This window comes from Ranitomeya variabilis, chromosome 2 (assembly GCF_051348905.1).
Source record: "Ranitomeya variabilis isolate aRanVar5 chromosome 2, aRanVar5.hap1, whole genome shotgun sequence".
NCBI classification, from domain to species: Eukaryota; Metazoa; Chordata; class Amphibia; order Anura; family Dendrobatidae; genus Ranitomeya; species Ranitomeya variabilis.
In genome coordinates this window covers 705,091,056-705,116,212 of record NC_135233.1, presented here as the reverse complement: position 1 = coordinate 705,116,212, position 25,157 = coordinate 705,091,056, and the positions used below count along the sequence as shown (strand labels likewise).

Here is a 25,157-nt window from a genome sequence, read left to right as displayed (position 1 = left end):
AGACCCGACTAGCTGATCTCGCTAACTGGATTCTATGGAAGAGAGGGAGAGAGAATGGAAAATGCATGCTTAGTTTAAAAAACTGAATCCGTCGCCGGATTCCATCATTTGACGGATCCGGCGCCATAGGGTTCCATTATAGCAAACGATGGATGGCGACGGATCCGTCGCTGTCATTTTTTTCGATGGACACAAAAAACTTTCCTATATCTGTTTTCTCCAGCCGCCAGAAAACTAGTTTTCGACGGATACGGTGTAAAACGGATGAAATTTGAGGCCATCCGTCGCAATCCGTCGCTAATACAAATCTATGAGAAAAAAACGGACCCAGCGGTAACTTTTGCCGGATTGTGCAAAGGGGTCTTAAATGTGTCAGATCACTGAACAAATTTAAATATTAAACAAAGAAAACACCAGTAAACATAAAATGCCGTTTTTAAATGAAGGTCTGTATTATTAAAGGAAAAAAATTCCAAACCTACAGGACCCTGTGTGAAAAAGTGATATCCCCCCACCTTAAAACATAAATTAACTATGGGTTGTCAGAACTTTGGGAAGCTAGGTGCAAATTCCCTAGCCACACACGGGCCTGATTACTGCCACACCTATTCTCTATTAAGAAATCACTTAAATAGGACCTGCTTGACAAAGTGAAGTAGACCAAAAGTTCCTCAAAACCTAGACAGGATGCTATGATCCAAATAAATTTTCGAACAAATGAGAAGCAAAGTACGGTAATTAAGATATGTCAGTCTGGAAAAGGTTATAAAGCCATTTCTTAAGCTTTGCGATTCCAGTGAACCAAAGTGAGAGCTATTATTCACAAATGGCGAAAACATGGAACAGTTGTGAAACTTCCCAGGAGTGGCTGGCCAACAAAAATTACCCAAGGGTGCAACAATGACTCCTTCAAGAGGTCACAAAAGACCCCACAATAACATCAAAAGAAGTGCAGGCCTCACTTGCCTCAGTTAAGGTCAATGTTCATGACTCCACCATAAGAAAGAGACTGGGCAAAATGGCCTGAATGGCAAAGTTCCAAGACGAAAACTACTGCTGAGCAATAAGAAAATAAAGGCTAGTTTTAGTTTTGGCAGAAAACATCTTGATGTCTTTTGGGAGAATACTCTGTGGACTGATGAGAGAAAGGTTGAGCTTTTTGGGAGGTGTATGTCCCATTACATCTGGCGTAGAAGTAACCCCACATTTCAAAAAAGGAACATCATACCAAAAGTAAAATATGATGGTGGTAGTGTGATGATCTGGGGCTGTTTTGCACCTTCATGACCTGGAAGACTTGCTGTGGCAAAATTGATCAATGAATTCTGCTGTCTGCTAAAAAAATCCTGACGGAGAATGTCCTTCCATCTGATCGTGACCTCAAGTTGAAGCACACTTGGGTTATACAGCAGGAAAATGACCCAAAACACACCAGCAAGTCTATCTCTGGCTTAAGAAAAACAAAATTAAGACTTCGGCGTCGTCTAGTCAAAGTCGTGACCTTAATCTGATTCAGATGCTGTGGCATGACCTTAAAGGGAATCTGTCACCTCATTTTGCCTCTATAAACTGTGGCCACCGCTATTAGGAGCTTATCTACAGCATTCTGTAATGCTGTAGATAAGCCCCCGATTGTAACCTGAAAGATAAGAAAAACAAGTTAGATTATACTCACCCAGGGGCGGTCCCGGTTCGGTTCGGGTCCGGTGGGCAGGTCCGAGTGCGGCGCCTCCCATCTTTATACGATGTTGTCATCCTCCTTGCTTCTGTTGCAGCTCCTGCGCAGGCGTACTGATTTGCCCTGTTGAGGGCAACGTAAAGTACTGCAGTGCGCAGACGCCAGACCTCTCTGACCTTTCCTGGCGCCTGCGCACTGCAGTACTTTGCTCTGCCCTCAACAGGGCAGAGAATTATGCCTGTACAGGAAACGCGACAGAATCAAGGAAGAGGACGTCATCGCGTGAAGATGGGAGGCGCCAGACCCGGACCGGATCTTTCAGGTTACATCGGGGGCTTATCTACAACATTACAGAATGCTGTAGATAAGCCCCTAATAGCGGTGGCCGCAGTTTATAGCAGCAAAATTAGGTGACAGATTCCCTTTAAAAAGGCATGCTCAGTAACCCTCCAATGTGGCTGAATTACAACAATTCTGCAAAGATGAGTAGGCCACAATTCCTCCAGAGCGTCATAAAGACTCATTTCCAGTTCTCGCAAACACTTGATTGCAGTTGTTGCTGCTAAGGGTGGCTCAACCAGATATTAGGTTTAGGGGGCAATCACCTTTTTCACACAGAGCCCTGTAGGTTTGGATTTCTTTTTCCCTTAATAAAAAAGATTTTGTGATTACATGTGTTGTGTCTAATATTTAATTTTTTTAGGCGATCTGAAACATTTAAGTGTGACAAGCATGCAAAAGAATAGGAAATTAGGAAGGGGCATATACTTTTTCACACAACTGTATATCTACTTGTAATAGTACATATTTTTAAAAAGACATCCATGCCCCATATAAAATTATTAAAAATACCGTAGATCTCGGGGAATATGTCATGACTATTCAGCCACCCAAACTGTTTATATTGTCAAGTAGCACTTTGAAAGACAAGCCAAACTCTACCTCTTATTTATGAAATCTACTGCTCTATAACTCTATAAACCAACTTTTTAATGCATATGCAAATGAAGCTGTTGTCCTCTGGGTGTGAACAGAGCACTTTCTGAGCCTCTGTCTTTCTGCCACCTGTCTATTTGCCATCTTTCTGCCACCTGTCTATTTGCCACCTATTGACACTTTCTGCTTAACTGACAGCTCACTGGCTATGAAATCAAGCTGTCCATCCAGAATAGGAAAGTGGCACTAGGTAGAGAATAGAGGCAGATATTGCCATAGTGCTCATATCACCACATCCAAAGCACTGCAGCCTTATTTGCAAAGGAATTAAAACAGGTTTTTTGTTTTGTGGATGTCATAAATGATTGGCTTACCTTTTCAGAAGATAAGTGACAATGTACCGTAAGTGGATTTTGTGTGTGGGTTTTGATCATGACTTATTCCGTTTTAATATACTGTCCTATGTATGTCCTATGATGTAATGAATCTATGAATCTTTTCCTAGTTGTCAAATTGGTGCAAAATTAATACACGGTGCACACAATTTGAATCCAGTGTGTTCATGAGAAGAAAGTAGAGTCCGCTTTAAAGGGAAGGTGCCACCAGTTTTCTTGTAGTTTGTTTTTTTGTGAAATTAAGCTTAAAATAGTAAATAAAATGTATTAATGCAATGTTTGCACTGTTTGCAAACATTTCTATATGAAAAATATTATATATTTTCTTACAAATATATATATTGACCACTAGGGGGAGCATTTTCCGTTTTAGACCTCAAGCAGCTATAGTAAGACTTACCAGCTTTACTGTTAGCTGGAAAATCTGGGCAGTAACTGCTGACATCAGCATTTCCCTCCCCTTTTGGGTGGTCTAGTATCCCTGGGGCAGAATGAAGAGCAGCATCACAGGGCAGCGCCATTTTGTGTGTGACTGCCCTGTGATCTGCTATCACCAGCAGTTACTGCATCAGAAGCACAGTTAGTGTATGTGGTGTGTATGGAGCAGCATTGTCTGTGCAGAGCTGTCTGTGACTCATCCCTCAGTAAGATAAGAAGGAGCTCCAGGTCTGCAGTGAATGGCCAGGCATTGTGGAGGGAGGGGAGAGATACATTGTATGGCTGAGAGAGGTGTCAGGTGTCACCTCTCTCTGCAGGCTGGGAATGCAGCTTAATGGAGTGAATGGAGCTCCTGTGATAGAGAGTAAGTGGAGCTGGGCAGAGAGCACTGGGCTATAATAAAATGGCTGCTAGTCACACCTACAGCAGTGAGTTGTGCAGCCCACAGAGGCGTGCCCAGCTCACTGCTAACGCCTCTCCAATGTTAAAGATAGGGTCAGCGCTGGTCTATTATCTCCTATGTCCATGGGGTGCTGTAAAATGACACTGTTAGTGCCCTGCTACTGCTGCAAAACCAAGATGTCAGCCCCCAGTTCCTTCTTTAAACACATATAACACACGAAATCTGTTTCACATGCATTTAAAACTTGGTTATAGCAGCATGTTATGCTACATTACAGTGATTTATTAATAATCTACAAACGCGGTACCTTACCTTTAAAACCTTGAATAGGCCAAGGACAGTGGAAGTACAGTTGTGCTCAAAAGTTTACATAATCCGGCAGACTTTTTGCTTTCTTGACCTTTTTTCAGAGAATATGAATGATAACACCAAAACTATTTCTCCACTCATGGTTAATGGTTGGGTGAAGCCATTTATTGTCAAACTACTGTGTTTTCTCTTTTTAAATCATAATGACAACCCAAAACATTCAAATGACCCTGATCACAAGTTCACATACCCCATTTCTTAATACCTTGTATTGCTGTCTCAAGGCTACGTTCACATTTGCGTTGTTGTGTGTTCGTCGGCGACGCAACGCACAACGCATGCAAAACGCATTGGTTTGTGACGCATGCGTCCTTTTTTTGCATGATTTTGGACGCAAAAAAAATGCAACTTGCTGCGTCCTATGCGCTCTGACGTGTGCGCCCAAAAAGACGCATGTGTCACAAAACGCAACACAACGCATGTCCATGCGCCCCCATGTTAAATATAGGGGCGCATGACGCATGCGTCGCCGCAGCGGCGCCCGACGCTGCGGCGCACAACGCTAATGTGAACGTAGCCTAACATCAATGACAGCTTCAAGTCTTTTGTGGTAGTTGTGGATGAGGTTCTTTATTTTCTCAGATGGTAAAGCTGCCCACTCGTCTTGGCAAAAATCCTCCAGTTCCTGTAAATTCCTGGGCTGTCTAGCATGAACTGATCGCTTGAGATCTCCCTAAAGTGGCTCAGTGATATTGAGGTCAGGAGACTGAGATGGCCACTCCAGAACCTTCACTTTTTTAAGCTGTAGCCAATGACATGTCGACTTGGCCTTGTGTTTTGGATTGTTATCATGTTGGAGCGTCCATGCGCATCTTCCAGGTTTATGATTGCAAATTTGCCTCCAGTGTTTGCTGATAACGTGCTGCATTCATCTTTCCTTCAAATTTGACCCAGTTTATGGTTGTTGTCAAAAAGTTCAATTTTGGTCTCATCACTCCAAATTACCTTGTTCCAGAAGTTTTGAGGCTTGTCTCTGTGCTGTTTTGCGTATTGTAGACTGGATAATTTGTGGCATTTGTGCAGTAATGGCTTTCTTCTGGTGACTCGACCATGTAGCCCATTTTCTTCAAGTGCCTCCTTATTGGGCTTCTTGAACAGCCACACTGCTAGTTTTAAGAGAGTCCAGTATTTCAGTTGATGTTATTTGTGGGTTTTTCTTTGCATCTCAAACAATTTTCCTGGCAGTTGTGGATAAAATTTTTGTTGGTCTACCTGACTGTGGTTTTGTTTTTACAGAGCCCCTGATTTTCCATTTGTTAATCACAGTTTGAACGCAGCTGACTGGCATGATCAATTCCTTGGATATCTTTTTGTATCGCTTTCCTGTTTTATACAATTCAACTACCTTTTCCCGTAGATCCGTTGACAGTTCTTTTGCTTTCCTAATAACTCAAATCCAGAAACGTCAGTGGCTGGATGAAAGATGCTAGAGTCTGTCTGGATCCCAGACACTCACTCAGCTTTTATTCACACTGATTACAAGCAAACACCACAAGTGAGGATGTTACCTTCAGTAGCCATTCAAACCCATTTGTGTCAACTTCTGTGCATGATATCAGGCCAAAATGACCAGGGTATGTGAACTTTTGATCAGGGTCATTTGGATGTTTTGAGTTATCATTATGATTTGAAAACAGAAAACACAGTAGTTTGACAAAAAATGGCTTCACCCAACCACTAACCATGAGTGGAGAGGGGGGGCGTGGCCTGAGCATGATGTGAGCAGTCTGAGGCAGGAGCTCCCGCTCAGTATAAGCTATATGCAGGATTGCAACCTATAAAATTGGTGGCCAGGTACCTGAAATTATTGGGGAATCAGTGACCGGTGTGGTGCCTGCGGATCAGAGTGCCTGCGGGGCAATGACCGTCAGAAGGAGCTCCGGGAAGGCGGCTGGGAAGCAGGAGAGAAAGACCCAAGATGGCGCCGGCCAGGAGGAAAGGCTGTCAGAGGAGCCTGTGATTGGGGGGAGGATCCTAGGAGAGCAGATGCAGCAGCCAGGCTGCAGCGCTTCGCCCGACAGACAGAGGAGATCCGGAGCCCAGCTGTGACAGGCAAGGTGAAAGATAAGCCTGTGCTGCACGGAGATATGGAGGAGCTGGGGGAGGAGGAGGGAGAGGACAGCGATGGTGGGAGCCGTTCTGTGCAGGAGAAGGAGGAGGAGAGCGGGGGAATCATGAAAGGCTCTGTGCTATGCATCAAAGGAATGCAGATTCCTGAGGAGCTCACTCTGAAGGATGTGTTTAAGGTGGTTTTATACAGTCAATACTATCACCAATATGGCTGCTCAGATGGGGGTCATGCAGGCAGACATGTCCAAAATGCAACATTCCTTGCACGTGACTAAGGAAAGGATGGGAGAGGCAGAAAAACGCATTAGCGGTGCCGAGGACTGTATTGCTAAGGCGGATAAGGCTACAAAACGCATGAGTGCTGCGATTTCTGCCATGCATGCGAAAACGGACGACCTTGAAAATAGGTCCAGGCGCAATAATGTGCGGCTGATTGGGGTGCCTGAAAAGACGGAAGGCGCGGCGCCAACGGAGTTCTTTGAAAAATGGCTATTAAACTATATTGGAGCCAAGAAGTTATCTCAGATGTATGCTATTGAAAGAGCACACCGCGTCCCTATGTATCCCCTCCCCTCGGGCGTCCTCCTAGACAAGTGCTAGTCAAGGTCTTGCACTACCGTGACAGAGACGCCATTCTCAGACATGCCAGAGAGATCCCGGATTTGCAGATAAATGGCTCCAGGATTTCCATATTTCCAGACTTCTCCATAGAGGTGCAGAAGCAGAGAGCCAAATTTGTCCATATCAAGAAGAGGCTGAGGGAGATCGGCGTCACTTACTCGATGCTGTACCCGGCCAACTAAGAGTGGTCGCAGAAGGGAAAGTGCACTTCTTCACGGAGGATAAAGAGGCACTCTGATGGCTGGACAGCAACAAGCAACATTTGCGTCTAGCGAAATTAAAGGACTCCGTGGGATGATAGAATGGTTCTTTCTTATTCTTGTTTTTCTTTTACTGCCTCTTTTTTTTTTTTTTTGAGGGATTCATTGGCTCCTTTTTACCCCCCTGGGTTTTTTGTGCTCTTGTGAGGCGGGGATGGGCCCTTGTTGGATCTCGAGTTGAAATTTAAATAGGCTGCAATCCACAAGTCATGTGAGAGTCCCAATAGTTTGGGACAAGCGGCGGGACTGTTGGACGGGGTTAACAGACTGTTTTGGATAAAGTGCGCTCTCCCCTCCATGTTAGGAGGGGATGGAAGGGTGGGATGGGGATTTGTTGGGGATGTTTCTCTGTTGTGTGGGGAGAGGGGGGTGGGGTTGTGGAAATATTTGTATAATGTACATCACCATAGTTACTGTGGTTGTGGCTTTGGCCGCAAATGGTTGAAAGAATGTGGGATAATATGCACTGAGGAGGGAAAATGGTGGGAAGAATGAGAATTGTGAGTTGGAATGTCAGGGGTTTGGCATCTGGTGTGAAGCGGCAAGCTGTGTTTACATTTTTGAATGATGCCAAGCCGTCAGTGATCTGTCTGCAGGAGACTCATATGGTGAAGGAGAGAACGCATTTTCTGGCTAAGAAATGGGTTCAGATGGGGTACCTTGCCACATTTTCAGCATATTCCAGGGGGGTCAGCATCCTCATCTGTGCCGGGGTACCTTTTGTGTATCACAAAGTGGTTATAGATCAGTCGGGTAGATTCGTATGTTTGCTTTGTAAATTGTACGGATGTCTGATGTGGCTGGTTTCAATTTATATTCCACCACCATATCGTGGAAAGTTTATCCACAGAGTTCTGGGAATATTGGAGGAGACACCGGGGATACTGTTTTTGATAATAGGGGACTTTAACAACATTCCGGACGCACACTGGGATAGGGGGAGACGAGAGCCGTTGAAGTCGGGTGGTAATTGCACACCATTTGGTGTCGTCCTGAGGGAAACTGCTCTGCGTGATTTATGGAGGATTTCTCATCCTGGGGTGTATAAGTATTCCTGTTTTTTGTCCTCTTTCGCTTCTTTGTCAAGAATAGATCTGGCCTTGGGCAATTCACAGATGTTGGGCCTTGTAGGGAAGGTAACGTATATGGCTAGAACAATATCTGATCATTCCCCCATGAGTGTGATACTTGAGGGTGTGGGATCCTTGCCTGCTAGGGGTGCATGTGGAGGCTGAATCCGTTCTGGCTACACCTTATTGATTTAGATGGACACATAGGGGGGGAAATTAAGGAATATTTTAAAATTAATGCTGGGTCGGCTTCGGTATTGATGGTATGGGAGGCCATGAAGGCCTATTTCAGAGGGTTCTGTATTAAGGGGATATCCCTAATCAAGGCAGAAACAGGCAGGAAGGATCAGATGTTGATAAAAAAGTTGGAGGAGGCTGAGGAGGCATTAATTAATGATCAATCCCCAGAGGCACAGGGAAGGTTAAAGGTGGCGCAGAATAGAGTATGTCAGATGGCAATGAAAACAGCGGAACGTAGAAGAATGTTTCAAACTGCCAAATACTTTGAAGAGGGGGACAGGGCGGGCCATCTCCTTTCCAGAATAGTGACAGCGCAGAGAGATTCCACACATATAGTCACTTTGAAGGGAAGGGATGGGAGGGAGCACACTGGTTGCAAAGCAATTTTGGAGGTGATGACTGAGTATTACTCGGATCTTTATAGATCACGGGTACAGCCAGCGATGGAGGAGGTGGATGGTTTCTTGGCAGGGGTACAGCTTCCCAGACTCTCAGTGGCCGATCGGGGACTTCTCGAAGAGCCGTTTAATTTGGAGGAGCTTGACGCCACATTGGTCTCTATGCCCAATGATAAAGCCCCGGGGGTAGATGGGATCCCGGGGGAGGTGTATAAAAAATATAAAGAGATACTGCTTCCTGCCTTATTGGAGGTGTATGCTGCTGGTCTGGTGGAGGGGGAGCTGCCGAGGTCCATGCGTGAGGCAATAATTGTTGTACTGCCAAAACAGGGTAAGGATCCGAGGGATCCAGCTTCGTATCGCCCAATCTCGTTATTAATGATAGATATCAAAATCTTGGCCAAGATGTTGGCTAACCATCTTAACAAGGTGATAACACTAATACACCGGGACCAGTCCAGATTTATGCCCAATAGTTCTACAGCGTGTAATCTTTGACGACTGTTTCTCAATATGCAGGTAAAGGTGGATAATATGGGTCGGAGGATTGTGGTGTCTTTAGACGCCGCTAAGGCGTTTGATAGTGTGGAGTGGCAGTATTTGTGGGTGGTCCTGAAGGCTATGGGTTTTGGTGAGAGGTTCATACGTTGGGTGCAGCTGATGTATGCGTCTCCAAGAGCCAGGATACGGGTGAATGGAGTCTTGTCGGGGGATTTCCCTTTATATAGGGGAACGCGGCAGGGGTGCCCCTTGTCTCCTCTGCTGTTTGCAATTGCTGTTGAGCCCTTGGCGGCGGCAATACGGAGGGACAGGGACGTAAAGGGGTTTCGGTATGGAAATTATGAAGAAAAAATAGCCCTGTACGCTGACGACGTGTTATTGTTCTTGGAAGATGCACAGGAGTCTCTGGGGGCCGCTATGAACAGTATTTCTAAATTTGGTGCTCTTTCCGGATTATCTATTAATTGGGAGAAGTCTGTGTTGTTGCCCATGGACGCGGCGGGTCCTCTGACTCTTGACCCTGGGGTTCCCTTAAGAGTAGTACATGAGTTTAAGTATCTGGGCATTGTGGTTTCGGACAAAATATAGAGGACTATGTGCGGCTCAACCTGACTCCTTTGCTTGGGAAGTTCCAGCAGAAGATTGGGGCCTGGAAGAAGCTATTTCTGTCGGTCGCAGGCAGAGCCAATTTGATCAAAATGATACTTATGCCTCAGCTCCTCTACATATTGCATAATGCTCCAGTGTGGCTGCCTCAGAGTAAATTTTATAGGATCAATACTCTATTTAGGGATTTAATTTGGAGGGGTGGACAGGCGTGCATCAAATTGGAACATCTGCAAAGGGCAAAGGATGAGGGAGGTCTGGCAATCCCCAATCCATGGATTTACTATATAGCATCTCAATGCCAGCACATGGTAGGTTGGGGAGAGCCAGAACAGAGCTCTTCAGCGGGGATAATCATTGAACGTGCGGTAGGGAAGGGCCCATTGTTGGCCAGTCTTGAAGCAGGTAGATTCAGAATTAACCCCCAAAAATTCCCAACAATAGCTATGATGGGGAAAGTATGGCAGAAAATTAAGCAATGGAGGGGAGTAACGGAATTTACGAGATATACGCCAATTTGGTTTGAACCTAGGTTTGCAGAGCTCATGAGATTGCGGGGGTTCGGTCAGTGGAGGCGCATTGGCATTTGGTTCGTGTCTCAGTTGCTTGATGGAGATGTTATTAAAACATTCGAGACACTTAGTACTGAGTTTCCTTTAACCCAGAAGTCATTCTTTCAGTACCTGCAGTTGAGACATGCCCTAAACTGTCAAAATGAGGTGTCGCGCGTGAATCTGCCGTCAGATAGCTTGTTGAATCTTATTGGGCCTCGGAGGAGTACGAGGGGGTTCATTACCTTGATGTACAGGGGTCTGATGGATACCTTTTTATTGAAGCATCCGTTAAGGATTAAGGAGAAATGGGTGGCGTATGTGGGCCCCTTGTCGGAGTCCCAGTGGGAGTCCATACTTCAATATATCCCCAGGGCTTCCCTGAGTGAGGCTAAGAGGGTGTCACAGTTATACCTGGTGTATAGGGTGTACAGGACCCCGGCATGGATGAGGAAGGCAGGACTGAGAGATGACTAAGAATGTCCCAGGTGTGGTGAGGAAGGCGCTGATCTGCTACATATGATGTGGTCGTGTGCTCGCCTACAACCCTTTTGGGTGAAGGTACTTAACTTGATCCAGGAAGTGACAGGAGTAGATGTGGTGCGTAACCCGCTGACTTGCCTTTTGGGCTGTATGGATGATATTGCTACGGATGAATGTGGAAGGCTGACTATCGCAAGATTGTTGTATGCTGCGAGAAAGCTTATCGCAATGCACTGGTTGGATGAAAAACCGCCAGGGAAAAAGGAATTTATCAACAAGATAAATATTATTGTCCTTATGGAAAGAAATATATACAGTAAGAGAGGCCAGAATACAAAATTTGAAAATGTGTGGGGTGGATGGATGAATTACCCAGGTGTGGCGTCTGCTGAGTTACTGCAAAGTAGAATGGGTGTTGTGTAGTTGATTCTGGGGGGACCCCTACATGTACAGGCGTGTTTTTGTAAAGCTTGTTATCTTTTCTCAAGAGGTGATGCTGTCAGATGGTTGTATTGGATAATGGGCAAGAGATTGGGGGGAGGGGGAGGGGGGTTGGTTAGGTGGTAAGGGTGTTGTTTAGTAAAATGAAAATATATTATCAGGTCATGTATCTAATGTACGGTATTTGTCTGGAAATTGTATCGGACTGTGTTAATGGCGTGTCATATGCTTTAATAAAAAATACATGATTTAAAAAAAAAAAAACATGAGTGGAGAAAAAGTTTTGGTGTTATCATTCATATTCTCTGGAAAAAGGCCAAGAAAGCAGAAATTCTGCTGGGGTATGTAAACTTTTTAGCACAACGGTATCCTGTGCTGCTGAACAAATTACAAACCAAGACAGGATGAAGGAATGGTGGTTTATTGACAGCGCGTTTCAGAGTCACTTAGACTCCTCACTTTGAACTCCTTCATCAGGACAACCACACAGGTGTTGTCCTGAAGAAGGAGTCAAAGTGACTCTGAAACGCAGTGACAATAAACCACCATTCCTTCATCCTGTCTTGGTTCATCATTTGTTCAGCAGCACAGGATACTTCCATTGCCCTTGGCCTATTCCGTTTACTACTGTGGAAGCTGCAGCGGCTGGAATTTATGCATTTCTAGTGGTTGTGTTACACACAATCCTATGAGGTGAGCACATTTAGCCTTTGTTTCCTCTTTACAACATGGATAAGACCCTATTGCTCTTTTGTGTTTTTTTTTTCATCAGGCTTTATGACCGAACATTTTGCTCTGTTACAGATATATTTCTAGATATATGATATATTTGAATACTAAAATATGTGCTTGCATTACAGCATATCATCAAATTTCATCGTGCCTCAAAAGCAAATAAGAAGCCCATGCAGCTACCTCGATCAATGGTGAAATCTTTGCTGTACCAGATTCTGGATGGAATTCATTATCTGCATGCAAACTGGGTACTACATCGAGACCTGGTAGGCAGTCACAGTCTAGATCTCAGTATTATATGATAAGCAGTATGTGGGACTGGATCAAATTAGGAATATTATATAAGAAACTGTATTTATTCATTTTTTACTGTTTAAAGGGAATCTGTCAGCAGGTTTTTGCTACTGTGTCAGAGAGCAGCATAATGCCGTCAAAAAGAAGCTGAATCCAATGATGTATCGGTCAGTTTACTGGGACAGCCATTCTCACACAATCAGAGCTTTTAGATTTAGCAATGGAGCAGAGCTGAGAAAGCTAGCCCCCTTCTCCCACGCCAGGCTCTGTATGTACAAATTCCAAGACAGTGAGGTGCTTATCACAGGAGGGGGCATGTTGGACCAAGGCTGGACTAGCTAGTCACAGCAATGATACACTACCAGTGCTAAAACAATAGCTTGATAAGAGAAGCGTCCCTGAAAGTTGTGTTTTAACCCCCTACCTCATGCTGTCTTTGTCATAGCAAAAACCTGCTGACAGATTCCCTTTAATTGCTGTATATAATCTGAAGGGCTCCATTGCGTGAGAATTTTTTTTTTATTCCAGATGTATTCCCTTTACAATATTGTCTTATTTGACTGTATAAGAAATTATTGAAATCTTTCACCTCTGAAGCAATAAGCTGACATTCCCTTGACATTTCTGCAGCTTACTTATCAGCTTTGCGCAGCCTAGGACAGAGTCAGAGTACTCTGGAATTAATATCTGCTCTATTATACTGTTGAAGGTCTAAATAAGGCAAGATCACAACATAATGTACACAGATAAGCTCTGTATGTATCCCCTGTGTCCCTCTGTAGCCATTGGGGTAAGGGGTTGAGCTTTATCTTTTCCTGGAGACTCATAAGTGAAGAGGTGATAATTTATGGAGACTGACTACCTTTTTAAATAGGGCAGAATATTAAAATCCTAGCCCCTAATGACCACCAGTTCACAGTTTTACAATGTCTATTAAGAGAAGTTATGCCAATGATGCTCCATAACATAAACACCAGAACGCCCATGTGAAGTGGGTTCCAGGTATCTAATGATAGCTGAGCTTCTGCTCTAGCAATGGAGATTGAAGATAATGTAGATCTCGGAGGTTTAACCCCCAATGTGCTGTCAATAGTGCTGCATCATCTAAGGCTAAGCTCACACTAGGCATTTTAGATGCTAATTTTCAGCTCATTTTACCATACCAGCAAAGCCTATGAGATTTCAGAAATCTCATGCACACACATTGTTTTTTTTTTGGCATCAGTATTTTGTGCTTGCCTGATTTTTTGGACATAGAGCATGTCACTTTCAGATTTTTTTCAGTGTTTTTTTTCACCCTTTGACTTTAAGGGGTGTTGAAAAACGCTGACAAAATACACTAAAAATATCATGGTAAAAGGTGATTCTTCGGAATACGACTTTTTTCAACACTAAACTTTTTCAGCATGCACAAGAGACAAATCTAGCATGCCAAAACCGCCACAAAAAAAGCAAGAAAAACCAAGGAAAACATGCTTTTTTTCTACAGCTTCTTTGCTTCTAAAAGAACTAGTTTGGCTGCAGAAAAAAAAGCTGAAAAAATGCTTAGTGTGAACTTGCCCTAAGTGATTTCAGACTCCCTCCCTCCCATCAGGCCCACTTCACGATAATCCAACATCTCATGTTATGATGTAGTCATCCTCCATGCCACGGTAAAGACCATAAAAATTAGCATGTTGACCAACGACAATTACTACTTAATTAAAGGATTCAATAAGATGGTCTAACACCAGAAAATATCCCCCCAATAAAATATTAGATACCGTACTTTTTATTGAATATTTGTTAAAAAATATATATGTGGATCTGGAGGAATGGTTATGTGAAAAATCTCTTCTAAATAGGATGGAACATTTGATTACCCAGTCCACCACTGGCTGTGATAGATAGTGTGACACTTGGAGAGACTGGATTGAATTCCAGCAATCTGATGCCTACCGCCTTTCATCAGACTGATGTGATGCGCCTGTATCCTTGTGCGTTTCTTCTCCTTTCTGACTGTGCTCCGCGTTGGTTCGCACCTGGCTACGCTATGTATGATTTCCATTGGATTTTTAAAACCTCATAATTGGAATACTGATGGCTTAAAATGTTTCCTTCCCTGCCCTTCTTTTTCTTCCTATAATTTAATGTTTTATCAGACGTTATGCTTATATTCTATGATATATTGATGCTGATATTGTATTGTTTATTGTTCTTTTTTGTAATTGAAGATGATATAATATTTCAATAAAAATTGAATTTTGAAAAAAAAAATATGTGGAAAATAATTAAATATCACCATATCCAAAGGGAAAAAGTCCAATCATTCAAGAGGACAATTTAGGAAACTTGAGGGAAACATGGCAAGATGACCACTATCATTTCCCTGGACGGCCATAAGAAAAGACCTTACCTAACAGCAGAGGTTGGCACCTTTAATAGGCAACGCAAGAAAAGGCGCCCCCGCTCGTAGGATAGGCTATCGATGTGAAAGTAGTGGACAACATCTTTAAGTTCAAGTGTTTCAACAAAATCTATGCAGTTTCCAGAGTGCATGGACGTCTCCATAAATCTTACATTCAGTGTGTATGTTTGTGTGTATGTATTGTTATGGAAATAGTCATATCTAGGTCAGGTAAGATTTATGTTGGTGCATAAATATGTATTTTCCACCCTAAAAATGTCATTTTCTGTGATAAATCTTTTAGACCTGTTTTTGTGTATATCTGGGACACATGGCAATTGCCACAGGAGGCACAGCCATAAATGCATCCTGCACTAATTTACTATGGAATTTGTGTTTGGACTAATAAAAGGGACTATATAAAACCTGGGCTATCTAAATGCTTCCAATGCCCCCTCTTAACGCATAGATTTTTTACGCAAATTTATATTTCAACAACTAGATTTCATCTTTCCAAAATGTTGGAAAATGCAATTTCGGTCACGATGCAGTTCCAAATTCCCACCATAGAGCTACATGTATGTGTAGCTGTCATGTACAAAAGGAAAAAAAGGTACAAAAGATGAAAAATGGAAGGTTTATACACATAAATAGGTACATTTGCTGCTTGCTATGTAAAGTTCTTGCTGTTGGTGCTCATGTTTGATGAGACTCCATGAGGTCGGGAATTTTACAGCATAGCTATCAGACTGGTTTTTGGAAAAGTGATTTTTCCATTGCGTTTATAGAAATGCGAGCCACTTCAGTGTAGACTGTTTGCGTTGTGCTATCAGAGTTTTGTCATCTGTCTGTGAGGTAGAACAATGAATAATGGCCTAAGGAAAGCAGCAAGTAACTAGGGAATTATTCCCACGGGAATGTCGTTCTGAGACTATTTTTTGCATGGAATAAGACATTGTTTAATGCCATAACACTATAATGTACAAGGGTGTTTTGTTCTCTATTCGCACGTTAAAAGTGTATACGTGCCTTTGTACACCAATTTACAGGTAACAAATAGAGTTAAAGAGAAGGTGGCTTTTTTATTATTTAAAAAATATTTTACATAACATGTTTTAACCTGTTTTTTATTAAATTGTATTTGCATTATGTTTTTAAATGTTTAACCCCTTTGCGACCTTCGCCGTACTAGTACTGCTCTGCGGGAGGTGCATTTGTGACCAGAGCAGTACTAGTATGGCCTCTTGATTGCATTTGACTGTCACCGATCACCAATCGGGTATCACCAATTGTGAGCATTTAACCCCTCTGATGCCACTGTCAGTAGTGACAGTGGCATAGAGAAGCATCGCGCAGGGAGGGGGCTCCCTGGGCTTCCCTCAGAACAACGCGATGAGATCGCGTTGTTCTTAAAGTCTCCATGGAGACCCCCGGCACCAAGATGGCCTCAGGGTCCTTCCGGGTCCTGCAGGGAGGTGGCTTGTGAGCACCTGCTGAGAGCAGGCGCTGGCATGCCTCCTTCCCTGCCTGTCAGATCGCTGATCTGATATTCAGCAGTGCTAAGTGTCAGATCAGTGATCTGACATTATATAGTAATTTCCCACAATGGGACAATGTAATAATGTAAAAAAAAAATATTAGAAAGTGTAAAAATATTGTTGTTGGGTTTTTTTTTTAAAAAATCCCTAAATAAAGGGAAAAAAAAAGAAATATTTTTCCAATAAATATTTATTTATGTAAATAAAAAAAAGCAATATAAGTACACATATTTGGTATCGCCGCGTCCGTAACGACCCACTCTATAAAACTGTCCCACTAGTTAACCCCTTCAGTGAACACCGAAAAAAAAAAAAAAAAAACCGAGGCAAAAAACAATGCTTCATCATCATACCGCCAAACAAGAAGTGCAATAAAACGCGATCAAAAAGACGGATATAAATAAAAATGGGTATTAGACCTCCGGTAATTCGGTTTCCAGGAGTCCATCCTGAAATAAGCCAACAAAAGGGTGTATTCCTTATCAATACCCCTACAGGTCCTCTGAATGTAAATATCCAAACTAGCCAAGAGAAAACCTTACCTAAAATAAAACATAACTTTTAATGATAAATATCTAAAAGACCAATGGATAATACTCAACAAGACAATAAAGTGCAAAGCGTGCTCATGTAACCAGTGCTCAATAAAAAAATGGTTTTATCTCACCAAATGTGTAGTTTCCTTCACGGGAGCATCCGTATATGTTAAGGGGGAGGGGGAAAGAGTTTCTATACTACTCCAGCCGTGGCCCTGTAGTGCTCCCGCCCTGACAAGGGCAGTCCCCAAGTCAGGCTAATAAGTTGTACCCACCATTGCCATGTAAACTTCCCTACGCATTTCCTCTCTCGTACGGGAGATTCATCAGGGGAAAATGTAAAGATTGTGGGAATTTTTTGGAAGGAGAAAGAAGCCCCTACATTCGGAGGTAGCTCCTATGTCCAGTGCACCCGGTCTTAGGTCCGGACTATGGTAGGGTGAGATAAACAATGGCCTCCTACCACTTAAATAGTTTCCTGTCCTCATACAAATTACACAGCGTCCTACCTCATTTCCGTCATGTCACGTGTTCTAGGTAACCGCTGTTGTTATTAGCGGTGATGACGCTGTGTCTAAGATCCCCCTCCATGTGCTCGCACATTCAGTGCGCACCTATTTCCGGTCTGTAGGCTGCACGCCACAGCGCATATGGCGCCTAGTATGAGGCATCAGTCATGACCCACAGGTTGTATTTTCACTTCCGGTTCGCGGCCAGCAAGATAACGCGTTAGTCACCGGATGTGATGTTATAGATGTTTCCAAGGCGACGCGTACATATGTAATCCTGGAGATGCTGGCTCTACTGCACGGCATATCAGAATATGCTTACATCGCATATTAACGATGCCGTGATACATATACTCTACGTGCTAGCATGACTGTATGATCGTAAACGGTGCTAGACTCGGTAATGTTATGCTCTTCATGATTAATATAGGCCGTTGTATTATGGCACTCAATTGTGTGCAACCCTAATTCATGGATTATGAACGCTGGCAAAGAAATGCCAGGATAAGTATCATCTTAATGCCCTTTCTGAACATAATATTAAGAGGAGGAGAACAGGATAAACACAAAAAGTGGGAAAGGAGTACCTGTCTAGTTGGAATTATCCATGTAACATATAAACTATTGTCATTCTCTACTATGAACCCTATAAAGTTAGGTCAGAGAAAAGGTTTCACAAATATAGCAATGGCTATTATTTGCCCATTAAATTGTTAAGTCCTTCTCAGTCCCTGGCTTACTAGAGGTAGGGATCCGAGTGAAATGACACGCAGCACAAAAGGTTGTGTGATCATATACAGGGGAAGCCCAGGAGCACGTCTGACTCACTGGACTCTACCCCTCCTTTATATAGAAAAGAGTCATACATTTACAGACATGCGCACAAGCGCTCATATTTCACATCCTTTTACAAAAACAGTCTATACTAGAGATAAGGTACAGTTTCTGGTATGTAGGTAAAAGGTTACAATGTCAAGAAGGAATGCGTCCATAAAAGGAAATGTCAACTTTGCTTAAGTTTCCTGATATAAGCCAGATGTCTCAGGAGAAAGACACAATGGATTCTTTCAGTCTGATCTCCACAATTCCCCCCTTTGACATATTCTTTTTTTATTACCACAGGGCCAAAGACAAAGCCTTTATTTTTGGTATTACACATGCACACACTTATATTATTAATAAGAGAATCAAATCTAGTATTAATTCTTCTATCGCAAATTATTTTCTTCTTTAGCAGTATACTAAAATATAAAAACAAAAATTAGTACGGTAATATTAATTAGAATCACTAGAGGATAACATAAGAATAAAGAAAAAAAAAAAATTTATACTCTTGCATCTATTACACAAAGTTTATCTGTGCATACTGATCTCTGAGTCGTTGTACGTCCTTTAATTTAAATGTCATACTCATAGTACTATTCGGGTCTATATAATGACAGCAGGTGGGTCCGATGATCTGACACATACCCCCTTGTGAGGCAGTTAGGTAATCCAATACCAGGGTATGTTGGTTGACGACTATTATAAGCTGATTCTGTACAGCTATACTAGTGTTTAGTATATCCAATATATCCCAGATCTGATCATCTAAATAATCCGTGGCTCTAACTAATTTATCCCACATTTGTGTTAACATAGGATAAATAAAAATGGTACTAGCAATTTTGTTAGGAATTCCCATTTGTACTATATGTGGCCTCCCCGAGGGACGTGGTGAGTTATCTGCAGCTCTTTTATATAGTGTGTGCTTGGGCACGGCTTGCATATTCACTTGTTTATTTGAAATTATGAATGTAGCTGGGGTTAGGCGTCCTAATGTACAAGTACCCTTTATACCTACGGGAAGCCATTTATATGCTCCTTCTCCGCATATCCAAAATGTACCTTCAGGCAGATCCCATAGAGCTGAGTGCTGCAATACCAATCTGTGAGCCAAATCCACAAATCTAGATACATCCTGAAGCATACACCAAGAGGGTTTTTGTCCCAAGGGGCTACAGTACCCGGCTGCGGGATTTCCACATACAGGCATTCCATTGACATACTCATCAGATTCATTACAAACCAGGTTCCCCGGTTTGCTTGTACAATCGCTTGCATTACCTTGAGGGAACAACTCAGAATGTTCCCAATTTCTATTGTGTATGTATCTTTCCAATACTACAGGTTTGAAAGCATCAGAGGGATCGGCGGTTGTACTGAAACTGAGCTGTAGATTTTCTGTGGGGACCTGTCCTAAATTAGTTAATCCAGTCTTATTCCTAGGTACCCAGGCCCCACCCTTATAGGCCAAATATTGTAGATGTGTACCAGTCCCTGAGAGATTACCCTGCCACCAAGGAAATTCTACCCATCCCACAATTGGTATGGCGATTGTAGTATTCCACAGCCTAGCATTACCAGTTTGGTTGTTGGCCAGGTTGTCTGAACAATTAGGCCAAGCGAATATTTCTTCTGCTGATACGGGAACTGCTAGAAAAGGTATACTTGTGGCTGATACCGGTGAATGGGTACAGATCCAACAATCTGTCAGGGTTTGTGTATTGTTTAACAAGTCATGCACTAATTTTTTATGATGTTGTACGAATCTATTGTTCAAAGGGGCTAGAGAATTCAGTCTATCCCATGCCTCCGTTGAGGTTATCATTATTAACATCAATATCATGAGTTTATACTGCTTTTTTTTGCAATGGCTTGCATGTATCCATGATGCCTTTCCTTCAAGCTTGACTGATGTAGGTGTTGTCAACAGGACTTGGAAGGGTCCGTCAAACCTTGGTTCTAGAGCCTTTCTGGTGTGTCTTTTTACATAGACTTGATCACCTGGTTCCAACTTGTGACTTCCTTCTGTGTTGTCAGGATCTGGAAGGGAAGCAAAAACTTGTGCATGCACCTTAGTTAATTGTTTCTGAAGATTTTGCACATAAGAAGTCAATGACTCAATATTTAACACAAGCTGCTGTGGAAAATAACATCCTAAATTGGCAGTCCTGCCAAACAAAATTTCATATGGAGACAGTTTAGTCTTACCCCTTGGGGTATTGCGTATTGAGTAAAGGGCCAGTGGAAGGCATTCTGTCCAAGGCTTTCCTGTTTCAGCCATGGCTTTCTGTATTTTTAATTTTAAAGTTCCATTCATGCGTTCCACCTTACCAGAACTTTGAGGATGGTACGGAGTGTGTAACTGACTTTCAACACCCAACATTTTCAGTACATTTTGAAATATTTCTCCAGTGAAATGAGTACCCCTATCTGACTCGATCACTTCAGGGAGACCGTAACGGGGTATCAGTTCGGCAACTAGCTTTACAGCAGTGTTTTTAGCTGAAGCCTTCCGAACTGGATAGGCCTCTGGCCACCCTGAGAACATGTCCACACACACCAACACATACTCATACCCATTACTTTTTGGCAGCTGGATAAAGTCTATTTGTAATCGCTGAAACGGATAGAGAGGTCGGACGTGGTGCTTCATAGGGGTCTTTGTTGTCTGTCCGGGATTATGTGCCAGGCATATAACGCATGCAGCACAATAGTCTCTTGCGTAGTTGCCAAAACCTGGAGCCAACCAGACTTGCTTTGCCAGTAGTGTCATTGCATTTGCAGACACATGAGTAGGGTGGTGTAGTCCACCAACTACAATCGGGTACCAGGCTCTAGGTAGACATATTAGTCCATCTTTCTTCCAAATTCCCGCTTGTTCTTCTGCCCCTTCCTTTTTCCACCTGTCCCTCTCCTCTTCTCCTGCATCTTCCTGTGCTTGTCTCAGTCTATCTTCAGTATTTTCTGTGGGATTTACAGTATGAACCTGTTGTAAGGGTTTGACCGCTGCTGCTTTGTCAGCCCTATCATTTCCCCTAGATTCCCTAGTGTCGAGTCTCACATGTGCAGCTACCTTAATTACTGCTACTTCTTTTGTTTCTTGTGCAGCCTCTAAGATCTGTTTGATCAGAGAAGCATGTTTTACAGGTTGTCCTGACGCTGTCATGTAACCTCTAGCTCTCCAGATTACTCCAAAGTCAAACACAATACCATGTGCATACCTAGAATCAGTGTATATATTAGCTGTCTGATTCTCAGCTATTTTTAGCGCTTCGATCAATGCTGTTAGTTCTGCTTCTTGTGCAGACTGTTTTGGTGGAAGTGGTTCTGCTTTGAGAGTTTCAGATTCTGACACAACTGCATACCCTGTATGGAAGTTACCTGTGTCATCTGCAAACCTACTACCGTCTATAAACAGCTCTAAATCTGGATTTTGAAGTGGTGTTTCGGATACATTGGGTAAGCCTGCCGTTTCTTGTAAAATGAGCTCTGTACAATCATGTGTGTCTGTAGGGTAAAAATTTGCGTGTGGATCAGTGTCCTTATTCCCCCCTTCAGACTCGAGAGGTAGCAGTGTTGCTAAATTAAGAGTCTGAAGCCTTGCAAATGTGATAGTAGAGGGGAGCAGCAAAGAACACTGTAGCCGCAAATGTCTGGCCATGGAAATGTGTTTTGGTTGGACCTGGTTTAATATCCCATAAACATCATGCGTAGTTTGAACTGTGAGTGGATACTCTAGGACAATTTCTGATGCTTTGTCCAACAATAGTGAGACAGCAACAACTACACGTACACAGGTTGGCGCTGCTCTAGCTACGGGATCTAACCTTGCTGAAAGATATGCAATTGGTCTTTGTTTCCCTGCATGCTTCTGGGTAAGAACTCCTGTAGCATGAGAATCAACTTCTGCAGCCATAAGCTGAAATGGTTTGGTGTAGTCTGGTAGCCCTAACGCTGGAGCTGAAACAAGGGCATCTTTTAATTGTTGGAACGAAATCTGACCTTCTTTTGTCAACAAATAAGGTTCACTTTTTACACAGTCATACAGTGGTTGCATTAGTTGACTGGCATGTATAATCCATTGTCTACAATGAGACACTATTCCTAAAAATGCTCGTAGCTGTTTATGATTTCTAGGCTCATTCATCTGTCTTATTGCTTCAGTTCTTTGAGGTGTAAGATGCTTTTTACCTTGAGAAATGCAATGACCTAGAAAGACCACTTTGGTCTGACAAACTTGTAGCTTTTGTCTATTCACTTTACACCCTTCTTTTTCTAGAAAACATAGTAAACTTACAGTGGACCTTTCTGCGGTTTCTAGATCTGGGCAGCAAAGTAGTATGTCATCCACATACTGTAAAATTACTACCTGTGGTTCGGGTTCAAACCTTTGAAGAACTGTTTGTAGGGCATTTGAATAAAGAGTAGGGGAGTGTATCATTCCCTGTGGAAGGCGTGTCCACGCCAACTGTTTGCCCTTAAATGTAAATGCAAACAAATGCCAACTATCTTGGTGTAAAGGAACCGAGAAAAATGCATTTGAAAGATCTATTACAGTAAACACTTGAGAACTGGCTGGTATCTGTGATAGTAACGTATGAGGATTGGGTACAACTGGGGTGATTGGATCTAGAACTTTGTTTATTTCTCTTAGATCATGTACCATACGATATTTGGGCATAGAACCCTTATCAAGAGTTCTCTTCTTGACTGGATACAGAGGAGTGTTAGCAGGTGATTGTATCTCTACCAAAACTCCTTTCTCTCTATATCCCTCTATCTGTTTTGTAATCGCTAATTCCTGCTGGGCACTCACAGGGTATTGTCTGAGCTGTGGGAGAACAGTTCCTGGTTGCACAGATAATTTTACAGGAGAAATATGCAATAATCCCACATCAGTGTCACCCTGTGCCCACAGTGTTTCTGGGATCATTGAGAGGTCTAGATCTGTAGTGTACTCTTTTTCTTCAGTATAATCCTCAAAAGCCTGAATTCTGACATATTGTTCTAATGATTCTGCATCATCAGGGATAGTCAGCATAACTGTGCCATCTTCCCTAAAATTGATGTTAGCTTCTAATTTCTTTAGTACATCAGTTCCTAACAGACATGTTGGGGCACCTCTGGCATACAAAAATCTGGATGCAAAACATTTAGGTCCTAATGAGACCTCTAGGGGCACAGTATATGGCAGTGTTCGAATTACCCCATCATAACCCTCAGCAAAAGTTGTTTGTTGTGAAATATCTTCCGGATTCGGAAGAAAATCTTGATTCAAAATTGAGGAAGTTGCACCTGTATCTATCAAAAATGGAATCTCTCTCCCCCCCCACATTCACCTGTATCATAGGTCTTCTAGCTGGTAGGGAAGTTTGTAACACATCGAGTCAATCTGAATCTGGTATGGGACCATCTATGATGGTAGATTTCTGCTGGTTGTCCGTTTGGGGAGGGTTATTTCTGGGAACAAATTTGCCTGACTTTATATCTGCCAACTTCTTCCTGCACTCTCTTTGAAAATGACCTGGCTTTTTACAGTAGTGGCAAGGAAAATTGTGTCTCACTCTTCCTCCTGTATTAGCTTGTGCTATTCTAACAGGCTTACGATTCTCTCTCATATCCATGGCTATTCCTAAACATCGTTGTTTCACAATATTTGGTTGTTCAATTGTTCTCCAATCTGGAGTAGAGGATTTAAATTTTTCTCTGATTTTCGGATCTAGCCCCTCTATTAATTGTTTTGTAAAAAGTCTCCTTACTGAAGCATCAGTCAAATCCAATCCTTCATCCCTAAAGCTATTTTCTAGTTCTTGACTATATTCTTCAATACTTTGCCCAAATTTCTGCATAATCACACCTGTAGACCCCCTTTCCCTCTGTTTTCCTCTCATGAAAATTATTAATGCCTCTGTGAACTGGGTACCTGATGCTTCTGTCTGTAAGGCACCCCCTTCTGCCACTGGTCTATTGGGCTGTAGGTGTGTCAATAATTCCTGAAAAAGTCCGGGGGACATTTTCATTCTACATAATTCTTCCCCGTCCGCCCAGACCCCGGCATGAGTCTGCATGATTTGTTGTATGTATTGTGCAAATCGGATAGGATATTGAGTGGGATCAGGCGCATTATGCAGGAGGGACATACCCTCGGCTGGAGACCATGGAAAATACTGTCGGGTCTGATGATATCTAGTTCCCATTACCCCGTCAGCACCAGGTTCCCTAAAGGGTCTTGGTACTACCCTAACAGGGGCAAGTACAGCGCCATATCTAGGTGTACCACAGGCTAGGCAATCATTTCTCCAATCTGGATTTTGTTGTCCACAGTGTGAACATTCCCATCCTCCTACCCCACCAAGATTGGGATACAAGGCTAGAAATTGTTTTCCTCCTTCTGCTCTTCCAGATGGTACAAATGATTGGGCTTTTGGATCTAGGTAAGGTGGCGGGATTATGTCACAACTTTTTCCCTTCCCCATGATCCATTTGGAAGTGTCTGGATCGTACTTCCAATTCTCCTCTTTAGCTGTTTTTGAGACCTCTATCATACAATGTATGATTTCTTCCCACCCATTGTCTTTGATAATTCCACCTCGTTCTTTACTCAGTTTTTCCCATTCTGTACTGAACATAAGTGCTTCTGAAATTCCCAATTTTTCTCTTACCCTCCTAATCTGCCTTCTGACTATCTTTCCACATCTTTCCTGTATGATATCTGCTGCTTCCACTTGTCCTAAGACGGTTTTTGTCTGTTTATTTCCCATTTTTCTCTTCAGTATTAGCTATTTCTACCCCAGGTGACGTTTGGACAATCACTTACTCTATGGTGATGTCTCGTTGCCTTCTCTCCTAGGGAGCTAAAATATTGAAAGGCTTG

The 25,157-nt window shown here is 42.7% G+C and overlaps 1 protein-coding gene across 2 annotated transcripts in view; it reads left to right on the top strand.

Moving 5' to 3' along the window:
* The window catches only part of CDK19 (cyclin dependent kinase 19), a 367,636-nt gene that overhangs the window by 93,154 nt on the left and 249,325 nt on the right, over window positions 1-25,157 (top strand). For both annotated transcript variants that reach the window (XM_077289462.1, XM_077289463.1), the window contains one exon: window positions 12,321-12,461. In XM_077289462.1, coding sequence (XP_077145577.1) covers window positions 12,321-12,461 — 141 coding nt within the window. The remainder of the gene's footprint in view (window positions 1-12,320; window positions 12,462-25,157) is intronic.